At 30.8% G+C, this 13,686-nt stretch overlaps 1 protein-coding gene across 1 annotated transcript in view; it reads left to right on the forward strand.

The window, feature by feature from the left end:
- Positions 1 to 13,686, forward strand: part of LOC118181386 (secreted frizzled-related protein 2-like) — a 74,094-nt gene that overhangs the window by 21,239 nt on the left and 39,169 nt on the right. Inside the window, exon 2 of the mRNA XM_035350514.2 lies at positions 9,301 to 9,378. Within this exon, the coding sequence (XP_035206405.1) occupies positions 9,301 to 9,378 (78 nt within the window). The remainder of the gene's footprint in view (positions 1 to 9,300; positions 9,379 to 13,686) is intronic.

A 13,686-nucleotide genomic window follows, 5' to 3' on the forward strand; every position in this document is an offset into this window, starting at 1 on the left:
TGCTTGTGAAATGTTATGTACTTGCATACAATTAAGTTTAGAAAAATAAAGTTTCAGATAAAGTGACTGTGGACAACGAAATAATACATCATTTCATTGATTACACTTATTTTCTTTTTTATATCGTTTTTCTCATTGAATTTTAAATCAAGGGACTTGTGGATTTTTTTGTTTATTGTTATGTGCTACAGGTTTTAACTTCAAATTTCATACACCTGCTGTTTCTTCGTAACTTATTTCAAATATTTTGCCTTTTTAAATTCAAATATTTACACATTATTATTGCTATTTTTCTTACGTTTACATTATGAGAATCGTTAGTGTGCTAGATAAATTCACATTATTAAATATTTTCTGAAATGTATGTAGGCAATGCTATATTTCAAACTAAATCAAGTAATTATTTACTTTATTTTGCTGCAGCTTTAAGCAGGTTTTATGTTAGCTTTATGCAAGTCAGTTATGTTTAAAATTTTTTTGTACGTGTTTTATTCTCCTTTTCTTTACCTCTCTGTAGTAACTGCAAAAAGTCCTTGCCCGGCCTTTATTATTCCCATTTGAACAATGTTTTTGCATTACATCTATACGCACGGACAAACAGATTTGCCAAAATGGATTCAGAAAACATTTCTTTAAGCTGAAATTTTGTATATTGGACTGCTATAACATGTAGTTGTGCACCCCCTTTTTCGTTGGGGAACAGCTGCACCAGTCGTGTAAATACACACGCATATATATATATATACATATACTCCCATCCTGTTACCTGTTTCGGTGAACTTAGTTTTTTATTCTTATATGTTGGTAAATTGTGCATTTTTTGCTTTAAAAGTGACTGAATTATATGAATTGTATACCTTTACTTCATCTGCATGCAATAGCTGTAGAAATATCAACAATTTAAATGTTTAAATGGCGAGGTAAACCTAACGAACTGCTATTTGTTTACACTTGAAACTCAGCAGAATAGTGAATGAAATCACTTTCTGCACCTTCAGTGTCTTTTTGCCGGGTGGAACCAAAAGTAAACTTTCAGTTTTGTGCACCAAAATATCTGCCTTCTTACCTGCTGGCCGAATTTCTTGTTTTTGCGTTTAAACTCCAATTTTAACTGTAAAGATTGTTTTTTAACTGTTTTGACTGTATTCGGTGCTTTATGTCTTTCTGTATTTTACAATTTTTAATGAAGATGTTTTGGGTTTTTATGTATTTTTGCTTTGCCGGTAAGTGAGCACTGAATTAATTGAATCTCTAATGCAATCGAGGAAATACGTTTAAATGAAATCCAGCAAAACATGTATGTGTATTATTTGATATATGTATAATATATAAATGTACAAAATGTGTATTATTTTAATAGGTAGTAGAAGGAAGTCATATGGTGACCATATCAGATGTTTTTCGCAACACTTTATGGTAGACAAAACATGCTCTCATTTTTCCATAATTACATTTGTATCTTTTATGTAAGCAGGCCAGAGAATCTGAAAAAAAGTGTTCAGACTGTAGTATTATGTTAATGAGATTATGGTTTCACTTTATTTCTGTTGGCTAATTAAGATTTTGGGTCTCAAAGTTCAACATTATTACCGTATAGAAAACTTTTTACGTACATCCGTCATGAGCGTTATATATGAATCATATGACAAGGATCAGTTTTGGGATGTGGCAATTCAGAGGAGATGTTGTTATTTTTAAAACAGAAATGGGAAATAACTAAATTAAAAATATAATTTAATTGTTGTAAATTAAAATTTTATCTGACAAATGAACTCTGAATTCTTTCTAAGACGACCATTCATTATTCTAGATGTTTTTGTTTTGTAGAAGTAGACATTTTAAAAAGCCACGTTTAACAGTAACTTTTTATGTTCTCAGTAGTACTACATAATTTCAGAGATGGTAGTTTACAAAAGGAGGCAACCACAGGAGGGTCTGCTATATTTATCTATTTGTGTTTGCAATTGGTATTATTTACAATAATAAAAATTGCTGAAGTTATGTGTTTACTTAAATTTTTACTTAAATTTTGGTGTAACGAGTGTGAGTAATACGTAATTAATCACACGCAAATACTTTAATATTTTTTATTCGCTTTTGAACTTACTTGAAATGAACTCAATTTACGTCAAGACAGTAAATTTGCCATTGCAGCTTCAGGCTAATAAGTAGCAGCAATGTTCAAGAGTTAAATAGTTAAGGATTCAAACCTAGACATTTACAACCTGGCTTTCTTTACTAAAACATTTAATTTTAATTATTTTTTTACGTCAGAAACGTAATTAAATTGCCGTCTTGTATGAAATGAAGCCTTTATTCCCTCCAGTAATCCTTTTCGAGGAAGAAACGCTTAGCTGAGAAATGAAATGCTTGCGACTAGTCGAGCAATCGGAATTCTTTCACGGGTCAGACAAGCGAAGTAATTAAATAGTACTCGCAAATGACAGATCCCCGAGCTGCGAGCGGGGAAACATCGTAATGGGAGATATTTATTCTTTGTTGCTGCCACCGCTTACGGAGAAATAAACAAAATTAATCCTTTTCTTTGTTAAAATCTTAATTCAATTCGGGGCAGACTAGAACGATTCCGGCGCGAATATGTCATTATTCACTTATTCTAATATCTCCAAATTCGATTATGTCTATCTCAGTGAAGGAGGAACATTAGCTTCTTTTGATTTTTCCCAAAGCAAATTCGATAATAGTTTCAGTTATTTAATAACTTTTCCTGGAGCAATGGAAAAATTCCATTAATGATTCGCGTTTATTTGGGCTGCGACCGCGATCTGTCAGGTATTTTTTGTCAGTCTCATGCAGTGTGGATTGCTCAGGAACGCCAGACTTGACAATCTCGACGTCGACTGGAAAAGCTATTTAATGGAATTTTAATCAGAGTTTCTCTTTTCCCTGTGGCAATTACTGGAGATCAGGAAAAGTTCGGGATATGTTTCTCTCAAAGAATGGTGAATAAAGGTTAGAAACGAAGTTAATGAGCGGAGTAATCCATTATTGTAATTGCTTTTATGATAATTAGACATTTCGGGAGCAAATAAAACTGAAGATTATGTATAAACATGATAAACTTAAGCATTGTGTTAGTTTTCAATTTTAATTACCGTGTAAAAATTCATTTATATTGTCATTTTCAGTCCTTCGTATCTGATAACTGCACATTTTGCATGTATTTTAAATATATTTAATCATTCAACACCCGAAATAAAATACGAAATTAAGAAATGTTCCTCCTTCTTTGGTGATAGTTACAAATTTGGTGTTAGTCCAGGACACCATTAGAAATAATGATGGATATTTTATACTTTTTAAATTATGCTTTTAAATACACATCTTTTTCATCAAAATACTTTTTGTTGTACGTTCTTATCATGGTTTTATATTTATGTATTTATAATCGTGAAATATAATTTACCCTTCTCTAAAACGACCATCCGAGGTCCTAGATGATTTCGATCTTTTGTGACGATGGTCGTGTTTTAGAGATGATGTTCAACACTGATGTTCTCAGACATACTGGTAAAAATCAAATGAGGTAATCTTAGGGAGTACAATTGAGCCTCTCTAAGATGACCACCATTTGAAAGTGTAATTTAGTACATTTTCTAAAAATTCTTAGTATTGTAATAATTCTTAAAATTACCACCGAAACCTTTCGAGTCGACCAAGCTCAATTATACTTTTGTAGGACTTTAATTCGGTTGAATTAGATATTAGGAAAAGTCCTGTATTGCATAGTAAAATAGTCTGTAAATTAAGAAGGCCTACAGAATACGAAGTCTTGCGTTCTGTGCCCGGCTAAGAAGAGTATTTCAAGTCTTTGTATTAATTTATTCATGAAACCCCTTTATGTAACTTTCTAAAAAGTCACAATTTGAAATATTATACTTCTAGGAATAATATACCTTTCTTTCAAACTTATGCATGAGCACCAAGGTTTAAAGAAAATGTGCATTCTAGTATAAAGCTTCAATGATCTTAGGAAATAAATGCAAATTAATTATTCTATAGACTAGTTTTCTCATTTTTATAGTCATGGGATGTTACCAAATCGCCAAATTTCTATACTTTGTTTTTCGAGAAAAATATGCTTAAAAATACGTTGCGTGCTTCATTTTGAGATAATTCGAGTTATGGCGTCTATAAAATAATTATCATTCATTTTTGTAATAGAATGTGTGTATCTCCCTTTTACGTAAAACACCTAAAATTGACATAGAGAATTCATATAAGCAGAAAAAGCAAAAAATGCAGATTCGTGATTATGGCATTCGTGATTAGTGATTATGGCATTCGTGATTCGTGATTATGGCATTCGTGATTCGTGATTATGGCATATAAGCAGAAAAATGCAGATTCGTGATTATGGTATAGTTCTGATGATGTATATAACCGAAAACAGGTCCAAATACTTAAATTTATGCAATGGAGATCAGATGCCTTAAAAAGAGTTTATATGCTCTATATAAGCAGCTTTTTAGATATCCATTGAGGAGAGTGAAAAACTTTATTTTCAATATCACATAAAAATGCATTAATATTGTAGAAAATATAACAAAAACACGTGTCTTAGAAATAAAACAACAGTAAAAAATCATCCAGTCAAAATCCTTCCAAGATGAATTTTGAGCATCACTGTGAATCCTTTGTTCTACACGTATGTATTTTGCAATTAAATATTTTTATATAAATATTTTAAGTGATTGTTTGTACCTACAAAAACCATGGACCTTATAAGAGATAGACTAACCAGTGGGCGGGGCGCGCGTCACCGACATGTCGGCAAGAAAGAGTAGGGACGATTTGGTTTACTTTAACACTGAAACCTATGGCGTTGGTATCACATAACTCTTTTTAATTATTAAATGTGATGCGTTGTATAGTGATGAGATTATGAAAGCCACAGTTTTTTCCAAATAGGATTTAATATATCTCATTAAAGCACTTTTTACTGCATTTCGCGTATTGTTTTCACGCGTAATTCTTGTCCAAACATCTTTACTTTGGTAAAACGGTAAAAACTCTAGGCACAAAATTTATGAACTTAACTTTGCGTACAATTAACGTAAAATTAAATAAGATTGATAGTACGTGATGCTTTGAAATAAATAAGGTAAAATTAAAAAAGATCTCATAACTTTTTTTTAAATTTAATGACCATTTTCAGGCAGTGATTTTCAAAACTATAATAACATTACAAAACAATCAGTTATTTGATTTATATCCTCATTAACTTATTAACATTAAAGTGGAATATTTATTTTAGTAATTTATAAAATTCGGAGCATAAAATTTTCTGAGTGTAATGAAGGGGGGGGGGAGGTAAAATAAAATCTAAAAGCATTAAGATATTATATTACCCCCAAAAGGAACCTTTTTTTAACGTTTTGTGTTTTACCTATATTTATTGAATATCATGTTCGCCCGTAAACCACATACATTTGAAAACAGCATATCTTTAGAATTTGCGCACTGGAGATAAAATTTTTATTTTCCGTACAGGGCTTGCTCTGAACTCGTTGAGTTTGTTAATCAAAAATTCGTTAAAGTTTTACAAAATATGAAATAGATTAAAACAAATTCGAAATTCTGTCGTCCAGATGCCCATGTTCGGGTGGAGGATTACATTATTCAAAATTTGATGGCTCTAGATATCGTCGTTTTTGTCACAGTGCGAGAAACATACATGTATTCATGCGGATTCTTCATTATTTAATTTCTTTAAATATAATACAGGGCGATAATATTTGGTAACAAAAATTTGCAAGGAGACACGGACATTTATAGTGAAACAGCGCAAAATGCCGCTTCGAACTAACAGCCTTTCTAGGCTACCGCCCCTTTGGGGTAATAAATTAAATTAGCAGTAAATAAAAAAAATTATGCAGAACTAAAAATACATTTAAAAAATAATCACTATAAAATACAAGCAAAATTAATTATTACGGTTAAATACAATTTTAATATTAGAATTAAATATATAAAAATTATTAAGGAGTCAAAAGTGTTTATCACTATGATGTATTATGAAATATAATTGAAATAAATTTCCTTTGTAGAAATTATGCTACAATATTCATCTATAATTTAAAAAAAGCAGCACAATTTAGAATTTTAAACAAAACTTTCTAAAATTCATTTTTAAATATTTTAGTATTTTTAACTTATTTACACCAATAAAAGCATAAAAACTGCAAAATAAAATTGCGTGTTTCAAATTTTCTATTAGTTCAGATTTAAAATATTATTTTCTAAAAGAAGGAGTTACAAATTTCCTTACAGCATAGGAAAAGCTAAAAAAATATCCAGCCCTGAAAGCATGCAATAGCTTTATAATTATTTGGAACGTTAATTATGCTTGATAAATATGCTAAATTTTTAAAGATCAATCTCAATTTCAAAAATAAAACATGGAGAAATTATAATTTGTGAAATGAGGCGCTGCAACCAGCTTTCTTTTGACAATTATACACGCTCCAATAGGCAACCACTGTTAAATTTCTGCAAGTCGTCCCTACTCCTTCGGATGTGATCAAGGTGACAGCCGGGAAAGCCTCAGACGAGGGAGAAAACCCATTTGGGTTAGTCTACTTCTTATAAGGTCTATGACAAAAACAGATGTCATCAATAAAAGTTTTTAGGCATATTTTTATTTTGTTGTTATGTTTGTTGTTTTACAAAGCTCTTTTTTTTTTTTTTTTTTTTTGTTACGAATCATTTCAAGCATTTGAAGTCAACACATCTTTACCGTCTATAGAATTTAAATATATTCAACAAACAACATAGTTATAAATCTTCTATATGATAGTTCTTCTTCGTTAATCGATTTCATAATAATTTTTATTCTCATAATCTGATTGGCTGAAAAACGTATCAAAACTGCTGACAATCAAACTGAAGATGTCTCCTTTTGATTCAAGGAAAAAATTGCTATTCCACTTATTTATTTTGTTATTATCTGATGAAATAAAAAATCCATAATCTTGTCGCCTTCTTTAAGTAGCATTGTACTAAATTAATAAATCTATAACCTTGGTGTCTGCTTTGATCAGTGCTATACTATATGCTTGGTACAATTTTATTTCTGGGTTCTAAACTAACTTTGACTTCTGTGACTGTCGAAAGAAATTTTGGTGGAACATAGTTCAATGCATTTATATATATGTATGTCTTACGTATGAGATGTGTAGCGGAAGTTAATATTATATTGCTATTAATTCAATGATTAGATTCATATTTTAAATGTGTAGCACCTTCTAAATTTAACACTTTTCTAATAAAATAGTACTCAGTTTTCACTATATGTATACATGTATATACATAGTATAAGTGAGAATACATTTTGTCTTTTTATTGCTGTTGAACGTGAAATATTGGATTTGGTGGTGAAATTGTAAACAATTGTAACACTGTTAAGTTCCATATTTATGGATTCAAGTAGGCATTATGAGATGTAATATAATTTTTTCAACGAGATCCAAATGCTTTCATGCCAGTTTTGTACAAGTTCTAGACTTCAGAAATTCTTTGAAAGTGTTAATAATAGTTGAACCATTTTTGAAATATTTCTTCTCTCAGAAATGTTCCAAATGGTTAAAGGAGGAATATATTTCGCTAAAGATCTGTGAGTATGATGGAAAAAAATATTCTCTTATTCTAAATCTGATTTTGATACAATTTGTGACACGTTATAATAAAGCATCACCATTCATCAATCTAGAGCGCACATGTAGGGTAAGGTTGCGTAAGTTGTACTCCCTCAAAAAAAAATAGGTATCTATGAAAAAATATAAATTATGTATGGTAATAATATCTTGAGTTATCGTTGCTGGTATTTATTACAAGTAAAATTAGTAGAATACCATATAGTCTAATCTTTTGGATCAAATAAATAAATTTTATGAACACGAGCTTAATACCTCTTGGACAATCAGTATTCTAAGTCATAATGCGTTCAAAATTGAATAATTATAATAAAACGCTCTTTCTCTCAGTATTTTTTCATTTTCTTGTCAAGTACAGCACATAACTTTTGTACCCATCCTTCGCATTTTAGGCACTAAATCATATTCCCTTCGCGGTCCTTCTCACAAATATTACAGGAAGACGAGCAGGATGTGAAATACTATAGTTAACTAATGGGTAACTCCTTTCGCAGGAAGAAGAAGCGTGATATTACGCCTAATATTGAAAAGGTACGACTTAATCGGTGGTACGACTTGCAACAACCTTATCCGAATTTTAGGTGGGCTGCATCCAGCTGGTTCAGTATTCAGCATTAATAGCTTACATCGCATTTTAAGATGGAATACCGGTTGTATGTAATTAACACTCTAAACGTCCAGTGGTTTCGCTAAGAAAGCACAAATTTCCCAAAACTACTATGAAATTATTTTTTTGATTTTAATGTAAAAACTCTCCTAGTATTTCATACCTGAATTTGTGTACTTTGATATAGATTGCCTTAATTTCTTTGACATATTTTTATATGCGCGCATATATACGTTCAAAGATATCACAAAAGATATTCTAGCCGCTTCAAAATCATCTTCCTAGTATAGAGATTCATCAGTATTAAGCTATTATCTAGATTGGTGACGAGTACCATTTCAGAATTATGTTTCATTATATGTCAGTCTTCTGATCAAAAACGAAATATTTTGTTCTGGGAGAGGAGAGAAGAGGAAATTGGAAGATGATACTTCATGTCATTTTCCGTGATTTCATAAGAAATACGTTTTCCTTTTTAAGTGCTTGTAAGTGACAGAAATATGTTGAATTCATATCCATATTTTCAAATCCATTCATATTTTCAGTCATATCCCTTACAATTTGACGGAGTCAGAATTCACTAAAATTCATTGTTCATTATTGTCGATGGGTTCTACTGCGTGTTTATGCTATATAGTTTTGAGAATATTGTCATCGGATTCGAATTTTCTAATCAACTATGTATGGTTTGTTTTCTTATACGGTGAGATCGAAATGCTGTGTTGATGTTCCTTGATGCCTCTCTTGCGTTATGATTCAATTTAAACGCTTAAAGACAAAATATCCATTTGAGTGTCGTTTCCGTATTTTGAACATTAGATCATACTTTATTCTAGAACTCAAATCACTTCACGAATACTTACAGAAATGTTTAAGCATTAATATTGTTAATTCCTCTTATATTAGAATTTCTTGTGATGAAACTCATTTCATTCCAAATCTGACATTTCATGTGCAATAACTAATATTTGCGTATAAAGAGCAAATAATTTAAATCTTGTCCTTTTATTTTTTCAGAACCTCAGAGTTGTAGTGCTTGCAATCAACCAGACACTTACGAAAATATCATAGATAACTACTGCAGAGCAGATTTTGGTAAGACACATTTTTAAGTTTTTTAGTTTTTCTTTCCAATTAAATATATTTTTTCTGCAATAATTACCCTTCGTGGCATTAAAATTCCTATTAATATTTAGACTCAAATCGACGCGTAAATTCATTTTAGATTTCCATAGATTTGGCCTTTTTCAGCCATATATTTTCATTAGAAAGAATGAGAAGTAAATGTTTACTGTTACGTAACTATTTAACTGAATGTAATACAAAACCTTTAGTGCTTCATTTCGGTTGCAGTTTCTGTACTCAGAGCCGTGAAACGGAAGATTTCGACTTTATCTATATAGACAAGATACTGCTTTCCATAAACATGCCAAAATAGTCCTTCCCAACTAACTTAAATTATTGGAAGTATTGCGTATCGCTGAATATTGATATCCTAATGGAATGAAAAAATCATGCATTATATAGATTTCACTTCGTATAAATCACACTTATGTAGTGAAATTAATAATGTTCAGATTTACAAATATGTGTATACAATTCGTCTACAAATTGTTATGACTTAATTCATACAATCCAAAATTTACAGAAATATTTACTATTCTTGAACCCTTTAACTGCAAATTCAGAAACTGCTATTCATTTCTTGGCTCTTTCACAGAGCCACTGAATATTTTCTCAGAAGCAAGCTGCTAGGATGTGATTTAAATCTCTCATTAAATTTTTCTGAATTTCTACTTTACCACTTAAGATGAAATTTATTTAAAACGGTCGAATCTGCAAGAATAGATGGAATCAAGGAGGTTAGGGTCATCATATGCTTGCATAAAGTTGATAGTTCTATAAAGTAATATCTGAAACTACTGAATTTAATTTTTAAATAATTGGTCTAAAATTGTTATGATTGTAAATTTGATGTTCACTCGTAGATGAAGTCTACTCATGCGTTGTATTTTTACATGCATATATTGCATATTTTCCAACTGATCTTAATTCATGTGTCACTAGTTCCAATTCAAATTATATTTTCTATGAAACTTGTGTGATATCATATGCGCCATTTTTGGAGAAGGGATTGATTGGAATATAAGCTTCCTTTTCTGAAGTCATTTTTAATATAGAAATTTCCGTTGGTATATAAGAAATTAAATTTTGGCACGTGTAGGAAAATTTAATCCCAAAAGGCATTGGAGAGTATGTAAAAATGTTTTAAATTTAGAATGCTTCAAAATAACCAATTTGAAGTTTTAGATTAAATTGTTTTAAAATTAAGATGTTATATTTAGTTATTTTCATGATAACGTTCCATTTTCGAATATTCTTGTTGTCCAAATTAAAAATTAATCATATTAAAAATGTTTTACTAAAATCTATGCCTGTTTTGTTTCTTAAAATATCTGTAGTTATTGATTTCAGCTTTGCCTTTTCCTATCTTGATTAAATGCGATATTTTTTCTTAAAATCTTATCCCTCATTTAGCTTGATCCATTTTTTCTTCCATACATACTTAACAAAGGTTAAAAAAAAGTTAATCGATACCACATTTAATCATTCTTTAATTTACTCTCACCTCTCCAACGGACTCAGTATCTTCTTTGTTTTTCCTTTGGTTTTAAAAACTAAAGCTAGGAATTTAATATAATTTAGAAGACTTGCACGCAATTATCGTTAAGTGAAAAACGAACTCACAGCTGTTGAAAAGGGGGGTCTTATAACTACTAGTTCCATTATTACACAGGATGGTCCATGGAGGTTTAAAAAATTTATAAGTAAACCAGTTTTAGATATAAGAGTCCCTCTCCCCCCATTTATTAACAATTTAGTTTCCCTTCCAATAAGCCTTTTTTTTCTATTTACACTCATTCCCTCCAGGAACCAGTAGAAACATAATTGAATAAGAAGAGAGCCGAGCATAGTGACTTATATCATTACTTTGAGCTTATCTCTTATATCTTTGAGCCTTTACATTATCTCTCGTTACTCTTTTGTTGATGCAATGAATTTACTGAAAGTACTCAAAACTGAGAGTACTCAAAAATGTGAGAGTTAGGATAATAATCAGCATGAGCAGATGCCCAATTAATCAGTTTAAAGTTAAATTCATATATGTTAAGTTAATTATATTGAAAGCACAGGAAGCGTATCTGTCTATGTTTCAGTTTAGTGGTTGTATATTATTGTAACGCATCCGTTTATAGTACGGAATTCCCAAAAGACTATTCAAGAACTGTGAAAAATACCCCTATGAACGGCATTACTACAACTTCATTCCTTCCTAAATCGACTCAACCAAAAGACGAAGGAAACTGCCGTTAGCGATTATCCACGGCAGAATTTTCAGTATCTGAGATCATAGAATATTAAAACCCGTGCATGTTATCGCCAGACTCTAATTAAAAGGCCAGAAAAGAAAAATGAAAGATCTTTCCACTGGAAGCGGCACAGAATTTGAGAGAGAATGTGTGTGACAAATGTTTTGAGCCGTACAATGAAATTTATAAAGATCTCTTAGCTGAAAACAAATATTCGAAAACAACGGTCTATTTTGAAAACGTGGAACATAGAGATATGGTGCTGAAGAAAATTCAGAAGATAAGAATATTTCGCCGAAACGAAAGTGCCCTTGTACAAGGTGATGATGAAAAAAGCGTTATGCAGTATTAATACTTAAAGCTTTTGATGAATTGTTATTTTAATGTAATAATCTCTAATTTAAAACGAAAAATATACGTTTATTTTTTAAGTTCTTCAACTCGACTAGAACCGCATTATACATGGATACTTGTTCTTCTTTAGAACTTGCACTTTTGTTGTATGATTCAAAGCTGTAGAAGTTACTATTACGTTTCAATACACGAAAAACTGAAGTGTAAAGTAATTTGAATTCTTTTGTTCTACCGGATTTACGTAATTTTAGTTTTGTTAATTGTCGTGAAAGAAAATTCACTAGAAAGAGATAAAAACTGAAACCCAGGAGTTAAAAATAGCCAAAACCTTATAACCTTTTAAACGTATCTCTGCTTTATGTACATATTCCCATGTATTTGCAGACTTTGTGAAAAGGATGAATTTCAGATCCGCATATGAATTTTTAGTATTTCTTCCCAAGAGAACATGGAAGGTAAGTTATATAAGATTCGAGAGCGAATAAAGATGCCAGTGAAGGGAATGGTGAATAAAAAGAATAAGATATTCTGTTTCCTAAGCAAGCAAAAAAGATTCGCGATATTTCGAATGGGATTTTTCTCTTCCACTATGTTTATATTTCTTTACTTTTTCCGATTTTCTTAATAGCGGTATAAATTCTTTAGTATCTAATATGTATATATTTGATCTTGAATGAAAGTATTTGCATGAGAGCTATGTTTACTGAAGAAGAAAACTCTGAAGCAGTAAATATTTAGGAAGCATAATTTCAAAAATTGTCTTTATAACTTTAAATGCTAAGGAGATTTCTTATAAGTAACTACTTGCAGGGGGAATTTTGGCTTTGATTCTTAAATAGTTTTTCATGCATTTCGAGATATGATTTAAAAAATATAAATATGAGACAGTTTTCTTCAGAATCTCCACAAAGGCATCCCTCATAATCTGCGTATGCTTTGTCATATTTTATTAAGTAAATAAGCAAAATCTTCTTCAGAAACACACCATCCTGAATTTTTTCTTGAAATGCGTTGAATCTATTATAATGTCAGCGTTAAACTGGAATTTGAAGTTTACACTGGTTTGAATTTCTTATATATATTTTATAAATCGATATTTTTCAAATCATGATTTGCGCCTTTTAAATTTAATATCGATTATTCAAAATAAGGTGAGAGGTTTCATCTTTCTGAAACACCTTGGCTGAAATAAGGCATTCGGTTACAATCAAGAATGAGATGATGGAATTGCAGAATACATTTATAAAGCATGGCATTGGTTAATCTAACCCCTGCATTGGAATTATTTTTCGTACCTTACACTCAAATGATCGGCATTGCAAAGAATCAACACTGTAGGATTGACTAACAACACAGACATACGATCGGCAGTTTTTATTAGTATAGGATTCAAATGATAAAAGGAAACTTCATAGTGTACTAATTATGAGAACTTAGGACTAATGCACTTTGTCACACGTACAGAATCGCTACAAGCCTATACCTGCATAGGATTCACAAAGCTATACAACTGATACCGCTTGGGATCGATTTTGGCATCGCGTGGACAAGATTCATATTTAGCAGTGGCGTATCATCAAGCAATTAATTAAATGATTACTCTCTAGGGTACCTGGGCGGAATCGACTTTTGTGTAAAATTGATCCCGGCATAGAATCAACACTGGCATAAATTTCGA

The sequence above is a fragment of the Stegodyphus dumicola genome, chromosome 8, assembly GCF_044657685.1.
Source record: "Stegodyphus dumicola isolate Sdum_Otavi_A_Nest chromosome 8, ASM4465768v1".
Taxonomy (NCBI): domain Eukaryota; kingdom Metazoa; phylum Arthropoda; class Arachnida; order Araneae; family Eresidae; genus Stegodyphus; species Stegodyphus dumicola.